This window comes from Channa argus, chromosome 18, assembly GCF_033026475.1.
Source record: "Channa argus isolate prfri chromosome 18, Channa argus male v1.0, whole genome shotgun sequence".
NCBI lineage: Eukaryota > Metazoa > Chordata > Actinopteri > Anabantiformes > Channidae > Channa > Channa argus.
This window is the reverse complement of record NC_090214.1, coordinates 1,227,923-1,243,224: the sequence shown is the minus strand read 5'-3', so window position 1 is coordinate 1,243,224 and position 15,302 is coordinate 1,227,923. Positions and strand designations below refer to the sequence as shown.

At 42.7% G+C, this 15,302-nt stretch overlaps 1 protein-coding gene across 4 annotated transcripts in view; it reads left to right on the top strand.

Moving 5' to 3' along the window:
• Positions 1-8,501, top strand: part of gfra2b (GDNF family receptor alpha 2b) — a 97,282-nt gene extending 88,781 nt beyond the window's left edge. For 3 of the 4 annotated variants that reach the window (XM_067484672.1, XM_067484675.1, XM_067484673.1), the window contains exons 9-10: positions 3,923-3,970; positions 4,759-8,500. In XM_067484672.1, the coding sequence (XP_067340773.1) occupies positions 3,923-3,970; positions 4,759-4,881 (171 nt within the window). In that variant the 3' untranslated portion in view covers positions 4,882-8,500. Of the gene's footprint in view, positions 1-3,922; positions 3,971-4,758 lie in introns of all 4 variants that reach the window. The other variant, XM_067484674.1, reaches the window with a different exon arrangement.
• The last annotated feature ends 6,801 nt before the right edge of the window (positions 8,502-15,302 follow it).

The window sequence follows — 15,302 nt, the reverse complement described above, 5'->3', positions numbered from 1 at the left end:
TCTTTACAAAAGTATGTAGCTTTCAAACATTCATAGCAGAGCATAATCATATCACAAACGTGCTTTTAGGAGACAGACTTTGCAGGCAACTGGACTAGCTAGAAGTTCTTAAAGACCTTTTAGGCATCTTTACTTCTAGGTAACTCCCAGGTAATTAACCTCTGAACCACGTTAGGATCATGTGTCACAGTTTGAAGGGCTCTTAAACTGACCACTGACTGAAGAGACGCTAACTTAGACGCTGTGTCCATTTAAATTGAGAGGACACATGTATGTATGGCGATGGGAACTGTTGGTTGGGTTTTTTGTATCTATTGTTGTCAGGGCTTTAACTGCTGCATAGTCCATTATTGTAAATTCAGATGTTATTAGAAAATGTGCACAGAAGAGAGTTGTGATTAAATATTGTTAAATTATCCGCTTCAATTTCATACGTAAGGACAAGGTCTAAGCTGTGACTGAAACAGTGAGTGGGTTTATTTACATTTTGGGAAAAACCAATTGAATCTAAAAATGAATTAAACGCAGTGCTCAGACAGTTACTGTCAGCATCTACATGAATGTTAAAGTCACCCACTATAATGACTTTATCTGTACTAAGCACTAAATCAGATAGAAAATCAGAAAATTCAATCAAAAACTCTGAATAAGGGACTGGAGGACGGTACACGATAACAAATAATAGTGGTTTTTGAGTTTTCCAGTTTGGGTGTGAAAGGCTAAGAGTAAGGCTCTCAAATGAGTTATAACTATGTTTAGGTCTAGGAATTATTGATAAGCTTGAATGGAAGATTGCTGCAACTCCTCCACCTCAGTCTGTGCTTCTAGGAATATGATCATTAATGACTTTGGGGGGTTGACTCATTCAGAGTGACGTATTCTTCCTGCTGCAAGTTTCAGTAAGACAAAATAAATCGAACAATAAATCATAAAATAAAAAAATGTAAAAATTCATCACATGGGTGGGCTGTCACATGAAGAGTGGTTTGAGTCTAGCCACTCTATCATACAGGCCTGATTGGTAAAGAGATCTGCAGAGATGGTTATTCTTCTGGAAGGTTCTCCTCTCTCCAGAGAGAAATGCTGGAGCTCTTTCGGACTGAGCCTCAGGTTCTTGATCACCCCCCTGACAAAGGAACCTTCTCTCACGATCACTCAGTTTGGCCAGCCAGTCCATTTAGGATGAGTCCTGGTGGTTCCAAACTTCATTTATGGATGATGGAGGCCACTGTGCTCATTGGGACCTTCAATGCTAGCCAGACAACACAGGATGGTGGTGTGTAAAATGACTCTGGTGGTGAGGAAGATGAAGAGGACAAAGGCAGAGCAGAGGACAAAGTGGTGGAAGTTGAAAAAGGAAGAATGTTGTGTAGTTTTCAGGGAGGAACTGAAACAGAATCTGGGTGGTTTGGAGGTGCTTCCAGATGACTGGACTGCTAATTTGATAAGGGAGACAGGTAGGAGGGTACTCGGTGTGTCATCTGGAAAGAGGAAAGTGGACCAGAAGACTTGGTGGTGGAACGAGGAAGTTCAGGAGTGTATACAGAGAACGAGGTTAGCTAAGAAGAAGTGGGACACTGAGAGGACTGAAGAGAGTAGACAGGAGCACAGGGAGATACAGCGTAAGGTGAAGGTAGAGGTGGCAAAGGACAAACTAAGAGCATATGAGGACTTGTATGTTAGGTTGGACACTAAAGAGGGAGAGGTGGATTTGTACAGGTTGGCCAGACAAAGAGATAGAGATGGGAAGGATGTGCAGCAGGTTAGTGTGATTAAAGATAAGGATGGAAATGTATTGACAGGTGTCAGAAGTGTGATGGGAAGTTGGAAGGAGAACTTTGAAGAGTTGATGAATGAGGAAAATGAAAGGGAACGAAGAGTAGAAGAGGTGACTGGTGTGGAGCAGGAAGTAGCAAAGATTAGTAAGAGTGAAGTGAGGAGGACGTTGAAGAGGATGAAGAGTAGAAAGGCAGTTGGTCCTGATGACAAACCTGTGGAGGTATGGAAGTGTCTAGGAGAGGTGGCAGTAGAGTTCCTGACTAGTTTGTTTAACAAGATCTTGGAGAGTGAGAGGATGCTGAGGACTGGAGGAGAAGTGTACTGGTACCAATTTTTAAGAACAAGGGAGATGAGCAGAGCTGTGGCAACTACAGAGGAATAAAGCTGATGAGCCAAACAATGAAGTTGTGGGAAAGAGTAGTGGAAGCTCGGCTAAGGGCAGAGGTGAACATTTGTGAGCAGCAATATGGTTTCATGCCTAGAAAGAGTCCAACAGATGCAGTATTTGCTTTGAGGATGCTGATGGAGAAGTACAGAGAAGGTCAGAGTGAGTTGCATTGTGTCTTCGTAGATTTAGAAAAAGCGTATGACAGGGTGCAGAGAGAGGAGCTGTGGTATTGTATGAGGACGTCTGGAGTGGCAGAGGAGTATGTTAGAGTGGTGCAGGACATGTATGAGAGCTGTAAGACCGTGGTGAGGTGCTGTAGGTGTGACAGAGGAGTTCAAGGTGGAGGTGGGTCTGCATCAAGGATCAGCCCTGAGCCCCTTCTTGTTTGCTCTGGTGATGGCCAGACTGACAGATGAGTTTAGACAGGAATCTCCATGGACTATGATGTTTGCAGATGACATTGTGATTTGTAGTGAGAGCAGGGAGCAGGTGGAGGAAAATCTAGAGAGGTGGAGGTCTGCTCTGGAAAACAGAGGAATGAAGCTTAGCCGCAGCAAGACAGAATACATGTGTGTCAATGAGAGGGACTCAGGTGAAGAGGTGCAAAAACCAGCCTGTAGTTTGTGGATCCCAGAGGTGAAGAGGCGAGTGTAGGCAGGTTGGAACAGGTGGAGAAAAGAGTATCAGCGAGAATGAAAGGAAAGATGTTCAAGACGGTGGTGACACCAGAGATGTTGTTCGGCTTAGAGACAGTGGCACTGAAGAACAGACAGGAGGCAGAGCTGGAGGTAGCAGAGCTTAAGATGTTGAGGTTCTCTCATGTTCAGAGGAGAGACTGTCAATATATCAAGAAGGATGCTGAGGTTGGAGCTGCCAGGCAGGAGGTCTAGAGGAAGAGCAAAGAGGAGATTTATGGATGTAGTGAGGGAGGACATGAAGTTAGTTGGTGTGAGAGAAGAGGATGCAGAGGACAGAGTTAGATGGAGGCACATGATTCGCTGTGTTGACCCCTGAAAGGGAACAGCCCAAAGGAAAAAAGAAGAAGAAGATGCTGCAAACAATCCTTAGAGATTTTGGTACATAGTGACATGATAATGTCACTAAGTTGCTGGTTTGTTCCTCCACATACCAAAGGTGCTTGATTGGATTGAGATCTGATGACTGTGGAGGCTGTTTGTTTGAATAAGGTGAACTCATTGTCAATTTCAAGAAACCAGTTTGAGATGATTTAACTTTGTGACACAGTGCGTTATCCTGCTGGAAGTAGCCAGGTGGGTCCACTGTGGTCGTAAAGGGACGGACATGCTCAGCAACAAAACTCAGTTAGCGTGTGACATTTAAATGATGCTCAGTAAGTGTGTGTGTAATAAAGTGGCCAGTGAGTGTGTTTCTATGTGAACGGTGTGTTATGGACAGTATTCTGGGCCCTTTGTAGCCTTTGGGTTGCTGAGCTGTTGTCTGTCCACAGTGACGGGGTTAATCACTGCCACTGCACTTTAACCTGCAGGAGTTTGACGGCTCATGTGATGAGTTTTGCTGCGTTACAGGAAATAAATTAGTGAGAATGGTTCGATTCAGACAATCATAGTGATTCTGAATGTCAGCTTGAACTTAACATCCTGTAATTATAACATGAGAGTCACCGTAGCCCTGTTTTTAATGAATCCCAGTTAATGATCTGACTGAGTGGGCAGACAACATGGAATACAAAGCAGCACAGCAGAGACTGATGTGTTCTCATTTCTTGTTTTACAGGATGGAGGCCAAAAGTGTGTCCCCTCTGATGAATACGAGTGTGAGGAGGTGAGGAACTTTGATCACACACCTCACCGTGCTTTAAGTAATTCATGTACAAAATTATCAACATGCTTTGGCATTTAATATTAGTATGTGGTCATTTCATCACTGCCCTCAACTTATTTTCTCTGAATTCTGTAGCCGTTTCATTTTCTTTGTGCACTGGATTATAGGCCTCAGAGGACGTGTTGCAGTCTCACTCGGTTGCAGTTAGGGTGAAAGGTTCCAAACTTGGGGGTTGGGACTTCACTAATGTGAAGGACTATTTGCAACCTGGGCAGCGGTAGTTTAGCTCAGCATTGATAAATGACACTGTCAGGTTTTTGTTGTACAGTGACAAAATAATCTAAACTGCACAAAACCAGAATGGAGATTTTGATAAAGAACAAGTCTGTGGGCTCTGTGCATATGAGAAAAAGCCAATATAACTAGAATTGCTAAAGCTAACAGAGCTAGCAGTAAAACTAGCACACAGCTATCAGAGCACATTTTAGAACTAAAAGGAAAAGAAATACCAAAACTTAAATGGTGTATTTGCAGTACTAGGATGAAGTTTTCAGCAGCTCACCTCAAACTCTCAGCCAAGCACCAGGCTTTCTGGGAAACCTGGCTACCGCAGGTCCAGTCCACTTCCAAAGCATCGCCGATAAAACGGGCACTTCTGGTTATTTGATCTGGACTTGAGCTTTGAATGAGGACATTTCTGTGAGAACATGAATACAGAAAGAGCAGACTGAGAAAGAGCTACAGTGTTTTTTTGCTAAACTAATCATTCGTCCTCCCTCTTTGTTCAGGCTCTGTTGGCCCAGGGGTCAATAGACTCTCAGGAGGCTGCAGGGTCCGAGAGCAGCAGCGGCCGGCGCTCAGCTCCACTCCTGCACCACATTCTGCCAGCGTTTCTACTCTACGTCTTGTAAATGTGAGCTTACGCTCACAAGTGCACACACACACACATACACAAGCACACACACACAGTGCTAAATGGCAAGACCCAGAGAAAGTCATGTGACTCAGTGCCCTTCACCACAGGAAAAATGTCAACCAACAGACGTCCAAACATCAACAACTGCCTCTGGAGGAGGGAAAGTATTCTGGAGGACACTCAGATTAACCGTCTCTCTCCACCACACACACACACACTCTCTCACACACACACACACACTCTCACACATACACACACACACGAGGGGGAAGAAGCTAGACTGTGGATTTTATAAAAGACAGAGGGGCAGAGAAATAAGAAATGCAGAGACAGAGGGACTCTTGGGATTTTGGATCACAGAGACTACATTTCCAGCTCTCTGTGTCTGGAGGGCTTTTGTGCTTTGGTGCAGCCCAGCTCGGACTCACTCCCTCCAGCTTTGTTGGATCTGAGACAGCTGGGCTGAGAAACATAGGGACTTTGGCTCAAGCACAAAAACACATACATGCGTGCACACACACACACACACACACACCCCCCAAATCTTAAACATGAGAAAATGAAAGAGAGGGGGACTATGGGCTGGACAGATGGGACAGATCTTGCACAGTGTTTGTCAGCTCAATTTATCACTCCCCTATTCCTCTGTAGTGGGAAGAAGTCTCTCTATGACACACACAGTCTTAGATCTCGTTAGCGGGCAAACAGGGTCTCCAAACAGACAATACTCATGCTGGACACCAGTGTGCTTTTTTTTTTTTTTTCTTTACCTTATTTTGTTGTTGACATTCTGTACAAACTTCATTTAATGTGGAATATGAAAAAATCCAAACCCAATGGAGGAGTGTATATTTCACATGCAGTAAGTGTAGTTTGTGTGTGTGTGATGTCTGCATGGGCATCTGAAGGTGGGTGCCTCTGTTTGTGGAAACAAACACTGGAAATATTTCAGTTATTTAAGCAACACGAGACCATGTTGTGAAACTGAATCACTAGTGAATGTTGACATGATTTAAACAGCTCAGTGTTAAAATTTAGATCAGGAAATCTGAGCATAAAGCAGCGACCGCTAAGATACGATGCACAGTTCTCTAGATTAAAACTGTAGAGTAACTGCATCCAAATTGTGTACTGGCTCAGATAGAAGAGGATATGGAGAAGCATGAGAGGATGGAGCGAGAACAACTCTCACAGAAATGTGAGAAAGTTATTGTTCAAAGTCATTCACCATGTTACTTTTCACACGAAAAACCAGATGTGGCTGAAATTGGAAGGTCACACAGATGCGTCACAACTTTTTTAGACTAAATCAGGCATTTTAGGCTGGAACAGGTCCAAAAATCCTGGAAGGAACTAATGAATGTGGAATTGTTAGTTTTTCGAAATAAAAGTAATTTATAACAACTAAACATCTTTACTGAATTAAAGCCGTCACAGAAAGTGATGGAGACAGTGAGACTGATCCAAGATGCACTAAAGTCTCATTACACAAAACTTGTCAGTAATAAATATGGTAGGATGCTTTATCCACACGTTTCTTGAAAGTTAAATATTCAGTAGTGGTTTCATTTCACACATTATTCAGTTGCTTAACATTGAAATAAATATGGCCTTATTTGCTTCCATAAACACCTTCAACCTGTGTGTGTGTGCGTGTGTGTGTGTTCTTCAGTGTGTACTTTACCTCTGCCACTCTGTGGAGTATTTTTTATGTTTCATAGAAGTTACCAGGATGGGGAACATATGAACATCAGCCACCAGCTCTGAGGTTTGAGTCCGTCACTAAATCCTGATTTATCAGCTGGAAGGAAAACAGAGCGATCAGTTTCTGTGATTATGGTGTGGCCTTACTTTACTCTTCTTTTTGCATTGTTGAAAGAGTAAAAGCTATTAGTGCCCCACTAGCAGTCAAATCAAATTAAAAATCACTAAAATTCACATTACAATGTGTGTAAATATTCATGGTCCCTAGAGGATGAATCCTAATTATTCCTGTCTGCTCATTAGCCTCATTAAAATGGAAACATTTGCTTTCAACCGACTCTTTTATGGCAAGAAACAGCTGAAATTGATCATCTTAGAATGAGAAATCCAAATGTTTAAACTTCCTTACAGACGTTCATCATTTTAAGTTGTATCCCATAAATCCACTAAATAAAAGTGAGAAACTGTTTTCAGAATTGTTCAGTTATTGTTACACTGCAATTAAAATGACTATGTTCATAACCGTATGAAGCCTTTTACTTTGGGGCACTTCCTGCTTCGTCACAAACACCTAAAACGTCAGGTTTAGCTATTTGTGATCCCTGGAGGACGAATGTTAAGGAATATGTTGACATTTTTATTAAAGAACCAATAGAAGGTTTGACACCATTTGGGAACAAGTTCTCTTATAATCACTTATTTGTAGATACTCAGGTACCTCTGAGAAAGAATCCAGATGTTTAAGCGGATTTGTATCAAAACTCACAGCAGGGACCTGAGACAAATGTAATATCATTAGCTTCAGTGACAGAGAAAGTTTGGTTAATTATAATTGAGGGTTTACCTCATCAATAAATGCCTTTCTAGGGGCCACTACACACACACAAAACACATCAAAAAAACATCAAATGGCAGAAAGCGGTTATTAGTTACTTAACAAGGCCATTTGCAGAAATTAGTCAGGATCGGCCATTTTAAGAAATCCGAAGGTTGAGTCAGGTCAGCTGAAATTGTTTCTTCTTGCTTAGAAACGTTTCGCTACTCAGCCAAGACTCTTCTTCAGACTGAGGGAAAGTTGGCTAAGGGACCCAGTTCTATCCACCAGAGTCGCCCTTGTTTCTCACCTGAATAGGCTCAACAGGTGGATCATAGGTGAGGTGAGAACGGGGTGGAGTCATTGGGACGTAATAACAACCCAAACACCCTTAATCCCCTAGGTTGTAAAGTGTAGCCTCATTGGATGTGTGAAATTAATCTTCCTGGGGATGGATGAAAGGGCAGCATTGTGCACGAGTACTCAACCTTCTGATAACTTACTAGAAAAAAAAAATCCCATTAGCTTCCATGATGACATGAGATTCAGATGAACAAACGTTTGAAAATACAAACTGACAAAAATGTCTACGTGTGGCCAGCGTGTAGTCCCGCTTTCATTGGAACAAATAAGCAAGTGTCATCGGCAAAAAGTATAACTATCTGAATGAAGATGCAGTGACAAGTTATTTATGCAGATGAAAACTGTAGGGCAACACGAGCAACGTGCTTATCAGAAATATATAAATCTACTAAAGGTTCCAGAGAAGTGAATTTAAAAGCCATAACTTTATACAATATAATCAAAAGCATTGAGTCACTGAACAAATACATCTATGGATTCACCAAATTAATCAGTCTTGACCAAACTGAGCTTTACCAAATCCTGGGACTGCTAGTGGGTCTATAGTACACTTTGTGTTGTTCTGATTATCTGACGGGAAAGAGGGGAATGAGTCGCTGGGTGGCGGACGAAGGTTAATGCGAGGATGTAAATTTGCTGATATATTTGTAACAGTGCTACAGCAGTGTAACTGTACTATGTGTCTGGAGATCTAAATAAAAGCAACATCTGTAACATCAGTGGTGAACTTTTCTCTCTGAACATGTCATGTCATTGTGTGGACTAAAGGACCTGAGTACTGTGGTTCTGATTGAGGGTTAAGACTTGGTATTTGGGTTAGAATCAGGGAACGACACTAAAGAATGCTTTGTGTCAGTAGGTGCAGACTATATACACTAGAGAGTAGAAGACAACAGTGGGTTTTTGTACCAGCACAATATATGGGCTAGTCAAGGGCAGAGTTTCCCCTGGGATCATGTTTCAAAACCCTATTTTTGTCCCCCTCACGTTTAGTATTCCAGGTTAGTTCTCTGAACACGGTCCTCTGACTGCCATGTTGCCACAGTTCTGGTAGGAGAGTGGAGCTGATAAAAATCTGGATGCAGACGTCTGACTTGTCATCAGTCATTATTACGAGCTCAAAGCAAACGTGCAGCGACAGTGGTGAAGGGAGCATTTCACAAACTGTGTCCAAGGATTTGTTTTGTGGGCTACATACTAGAAGAAACTACGCGTGGTTTCCAGCTGTATCAAATAACATTCGATCTAGATTTTTATTTAAAATAGGAAAATAAATGTAGAACATTGTGGCCGTGTAAAAATATCACGTTTGCTAAAATCTACGATTAGCAAAGTGACCAAATAAACAGCAGCACAGGCTTGTTAGGTTTCCATCTGTCCCCAGCAACAAATATTAGAAAATATCAAAAACAAAGATATGAGCACAAACTACATGTTTTGCTCCCTTGCGATTCCAATACAGCACATGCTGCAGTATTTTAGTCACTAAAAACAGCAAAGTCCGTGTCGTTCTTTGATATCTGAGTCACAAATAGTAAAATAAGAAATACTTCATTATCAGAAATGTAATTTTAGCAATTTAATATTGATCCATGCATACGCCCTCATTTTAATATGAACATATCAATGAGTGTGAATGCAGTGTGTTCAGTTTTTAGCACTTTTGTGCAAAAACATCCAATGTGTGTAACAACAGTGGTATTAAATGTTTTTGTGGATAAATTTACACACTGGTGTCAATTAATGTACTAACAAGTTCAGTTGTGGTTCAGTGACTATATGTAAACTGAGAAGCTACATGTAAAGTTACTGCAAATACGCAGATCAAAGTAGTGATTTTTAAAATTTTGGCAGGGACATATTTGACGGTTCTGATGAGAGAAGTTTAAATCTGTAAATGAAAGTGAAACAGGTGAAACAGGTGAAGCAGGTGAAACAAGTAAAGCAGGTGAAGCAGGTGAAACAGGTGAAGCAGGTGAAACAGGTGAAGCAGGTGAAACAGGTGAAGCAGGTGAAACAGGTGAAGCAGGTGAAGCAGGTGAAGCAGGTGAAGCAGGTGAAGCGCTCCGTGACGTTTCAGCGCGGAGAAAGGCCAACTCCTCCCTAAGGTGTTTGAAACTGAGGCTTTTTTCCTGCAGAGCACTAAGTTATGAGCGATTCACAACTGACGTGCAGCAGCCAGGAGACTCTCTGCATATGTTCAAACTCTGACATGCAGAGACAGACGTCTACTACATACTGATGTTGATCTAGTGAGACATGTGTCTTCATTTCATCCCCTACATCTCCATAATCCAGGCACTTATTCTCTCAGACGACAGACAGCAGGTTGCGTGGAATCACGCTCCATCATCCATCTCCAGTTTCCCTGTTTAACACTGAATCCCTCTGTCACATCTGCTTCATCCTGATTTACATCTCCATCTGCCAGCACCATTCTTCATCATGCTACGTCTGATTACTCAGATCTGTTCAGGAATCCTCATCCTCCTGATTCACCGACTAGAGAAAACCATCTCTATTCTGTAGATTTTCTTGCGCGACACATAGTGAAATAAATCCAATAATAATAACATGATTTGTGTTTGGCCCTCGATGGTTTGGGGGTTGAAGGTTTGTTCCTCCGTTGCTGAATAATAGAATGGTGTTATCAGAATCATCGTTGCAGCAAACACATGTGCAGACTTGGACATAAACAGGACTCACTGGCTGGCGAGTTCAGTAATAGAAGCTGGAAACGGTGAACTGAGCTGAGTCAAGTCTGTCACCCGTTAATTGTCCTAATGAGACCTTAACTTGGGCTCAGTAGGCGACGTCCTACCTTCTGGTAGGTGGAGTAAGCATCATGTGTCACAGTGCGGTTACAAAATAAACATGGAGACACAAGACTGTGTCTCCATGTTTATTTCTACACAAAACTGATGTTCTTACTGTAGTTCTAGACACAAACATCACGGAGGCTTGTAGGACTGTGACTTGGGTTAAAATAGTGATTCACATCAGTGGCAAACCTGGACTCATCGAGGGGACACAGACCGACTAATGGGACCGTGCTGTCTGACGCTGTCTCCAAAGGAGTCAAGCAGCCCGGACAGGTCGAAACTTGATTTATAAACTCGATTCAGGCTTGTGTTAAATTTCTGCTGTTTATTTGTATTTCTATGGATTTTTTTATATTGACTTCTAGTTTTTTCATTCTGTACAGAAATTCTTGGCGCACAGAATAAAAGCTTTATCTAATGGATGCTCCACACATTTCCCTCCACCTTTTAATCGGGAAGCGTGACTCTGAGTTTACCTGGCAGACAGTTGGAGTTTAACAAATATACAGTGGAGACCAACTTCTGCAGATACTTTGCTTTGGTTTCTGACTAAACACGAGGCTTCACCGCTGTAACAGCCTCTTTTAAGTCCAGCCTCACCACAACTCTCTGTGTGCACATCTCTCCTACACATGCATTCATCTCTAATCCACCACCCACATTACAGTAACCAGGTTTCTGTTTACACGATGGGAAAACCAGGAACCAGGTTTTTTATAAATGCACGTAAACATGCAGCAGGGTTTGACTCAACTTCCAGTCAGGTTTTTTTCTTCTAATCAGCTTTTATCATCAATCAATCTTTAATATTTCATATGTGACAGGCCAACCATTGACAACTCAGAGGTGTCGTTACATTACAGGATTTGTGCTTAATAAATGACTTAATCACTGAATCCATTCCAAAAACAGTTGCAGGCTCATTTTCCTCATCAGTCCAGTCTCTCCCTCTCTGGTCCTCGGCTCTTCCCTCCTCTCCTGCAGCTCAGAGCAGGCTAGCGGCAGTAAGCAAGGTACAAGTCTAACTATGTTGGACATTTACTGTAATGATTAATGTCAGCTGGACTCGCAGCGACACTGTTACTGCTCCCCCTCGTTTCCATCAGGACACTGTGGCCAGAGAGGGACCAGGGAAGAAGCCACAATCAGCCACCAGATGAGGTTAGGTGAGCACGGCGAGGCTGCAGGGACCAAGTCCAGGCTGTTGTTAATAGGAGCTGACACGGCCGACAAGCAGCCCACCTCCAGACAGAATAATGAAGTTTAAATTTGTTTTGGTAAAGAGCTCTCCACTGACTCATGTAGTGAGGATCCGAGCCCTGCAGCCCGGCTGAGAGCCACTAGCTTCCACACGTGTAACCGTGTGTGTGTGATAATGTGACTGTGTGTTAGTGTCAAAGAGGCTTTTTCACGAGTCATTTAAAAGAAGAAAATCTGTGTCAGTGCAGTCACTGTGCTTTTGGGAGACTGCGGTCTTATGGAAATTCAACAGACATGAGGTCGTGACTTTATTCTAGGCTCAATCATATGGACAGAACTTAGATTTGTCTGCATTCGGCGCAATAATTCCCTGGATTACAGTGACGCCGCAGGAAACGTAGAACTGATGCTTCTCAGCCAGGTTCTGAAGGTGTGGCCCTACAATATGCACATGTTTGGGCAGTATGTCCATCCACCCATAACCTGTAACCGCTTATCCTGCTGAGCGCTGATGGGGGCTGGAGCCCACTCCAGCTGTCATGGGTGAGAGGTCTCCAGTCTGTCTGGGCCGACGCAGACAACCATTCACACAGCAAACAATTCCCTGTATCCATTACTGCAACGCACTGAGATGAACCTCTTTTTAAAAAGAGCTGATTAGACCTGTCAGGTAACCACAGTCCACCATGTGGACAGTTACACAGATTTTGTTCTTGAGGCTAAAAGTGGCAGGTGTCAGTTTTAATTTGAGCAGATTTCCATCATTGGACATATAGTTTGTCTCCACTGTTCTATTTTGTGTTATGCGAGTGTCCTGTCTAATTCTCAGTGGACTCATTTAGCTTCACAAGAAGTGACGAGCAAAAGGTCGAAGAGCCAAATCAACTTTTAACTCGTTGTTTTGGGCGACAACAGTTTTACTGATCAGGAGCTACATGCTTCGAGCTGATGAGTAAGATGCTACGCTACTTCACATCAGTCTGTTTTTCTATTGTACTTTAGGTTTTATTTATAGACGTTAAAAAAAAAACTATTAAATGCAAATGTGACAAAACTATGTTACACTGAAGAATCTGAATTAAGTTGAATAAAGGTAAAGACACAGAGAGAAGAAGCAGCGGTGGGATGTATGTAATGTCTCATTATGAAACATCCCAGAGAGAGGGAGGACAGGGGTGCTCAGAGACAGACAGGGTTACAGTGGAAGACACAACAGCAGCCATGGAAAGGAAATATTAAAGGTCGTCCTTTTCACTGCTTCTGCCTCATTAATTTTCAGCCCGATGGTTCAGTTTGTCCATCTGTGTCTGCGGCGTCCTCTGCGTTCTACACGGTGTGAAGTGCCAATCACAGAGCTAATCAAAAACTGGACTGCTAATGTGCAGAGAAAGAAGATGTGAAAACCCTCCTGTGGCCTGCACCAACATCTAATTACAGAAACACATGACCGAACCGTCTTTATGCTGCTGAGGGAAAACGTTTCAGCGTTTTGTCCAGTACACAACAAGGTATCAGTACATTTGGCCACGTTGTCAAGAAATCGATTTGGCTGACATGTATATGTCGCATTAAAAATCCAAAATGAAACCCTTTAAAATTGAAAGACATCACAAACATTTTCTCCAGCACATGAAGAGGAGTCTCCTCTTCTTATTATTGTAACTGCAATGTTGTGGGAGGATGATGTGGGAGGATAAAAGATCTGAGAGACTCAGAACATTGGGATGGAGTAAAAGACTATTTAAAAGGTAGGAGGGTTAGTAATGGGCTCGGGAAGCAGCCAGGGAGTGGACACGGTTCCACCAGAGCATTTACTTGGTGACCAGGGGGGACGGCAGTAAAACAGAGACAGGAGAGTGTTGAACCAGAGCAGAGAGGACAGAAAGCAGGGGACTGACTGCTGGATACAGTGGAAGACACTGAACTCTACAGGTAAGTGGAGGCAGGACGGGACCCGGTGATGGAGCGTCAGGTGATTGAGGTAAGATGATGGGATGGGAGAAGGTTCTAGAACAACAGGTGAGTAAGTGAGTAAAGAAGTAAACACACACGATGACAGAATCCAAATGCACCTGGTTAAACAATCCAAGCTAAAATGCGTAAATAGATGAATAAGGAGGATGGTGGCAGTGTGGGAACAGGTGGACGGCAGATAGACAGGTCAGGAGACGAGCGGAGATCAAACAGGAGACAGGAACAACCAGGCAGGCAGATGCTCAGAATCCAAATCAGTACTGGACTTGCTGTGACGAGGCTTCAGTGCATGTGTTGGGCAACCTAGAAAATATTTGGCGAAGCTCCTATTGAAGCTTCATGTCCGACGCGTCATCAGCCAGACTGGTTCAGGAAGCACCGGGCGAATTAGCCAGTGTGAATAAATAAGTGTTTCTCCAAGTTAACACATCACATTTCCTGTCCACTTTGTGGCCATTGTAATTTCAAAAAGTTAATATAATAAAATAATATAAATAAGACATAATTTGGTGCCTATTTACTGACATCATGGAAGTAAATTTATTCAATTGAGTTCAAAGAGTCTCCACAAACCACTGATGTCATTGTAACAGCTTGACCTGTTTAATAGTTTTTGTCCCATTGACGGCTTAGTGGAGCAAATGGAGCCTCAAGGAGCTTTGCCCTCGATGCTTCATGAAGCTTCATCTCCATCACTAATCAAAACTGTCTAAAAAAAGGAAATGTTTGAGATCTGCCTACATTGTGTGGGAGAGCAGCTAAAGCAAAAGGTGTCCAACACATTCTCCAGCAGCCTGATGGGAAGAACAGCAGAGGGACAATTGGACCAAAATCATTTTATAAATCAGATTATTACCAGTTACAGCATCTGTACATTCATAGATTATACTGTAGGAACCATTTTGAATAATTCCATAAATGTAATAATTGAATTGTTGACTGAAGCCTTTTTCCTGACAGGATGTTGCTCAGGTTCCCGGAAGTGCTAAAATTAAAAGCTGCTCTAACAGAGAGTTTCTAAATGATTTATGAAGCATTAGTTAATGATTTAATGTTCACGAATCCACTTCTTAAAGGCAAAATACACTGAATGATGAAAGTCAGATGTGACTTCAACAATTCACCGCTGCTGTTCTGTTAACGCTGTGAAACTGGAAGGACGGAAAAGAGGAAAGAGGCGAATAAAGGGCTGGAAAGCAGACAGGAAAGAAGATATGGTAGGTGGAACCGTGTCTAAACACAAAATTACACGCACACACACACACACACACACACACACACACGAGGAACCAATGACCTGAATGAAAATGAGGTGCACACTCATGGTCACAACTGGGAAACACACTTTACTTCTTGGAAAGCGACTGGGAGACACACAGCACACAAACACACACACAGGATGTCAGCAGCAATCATGACTGGGACTGTCTCCCTCACACACACACACACACACACACACACACACACACACACTCTCGTTTCACATGCCACTCATCACACCAGGGACGACACCTGGCTGGAGGACGGTCGGCTTTTACA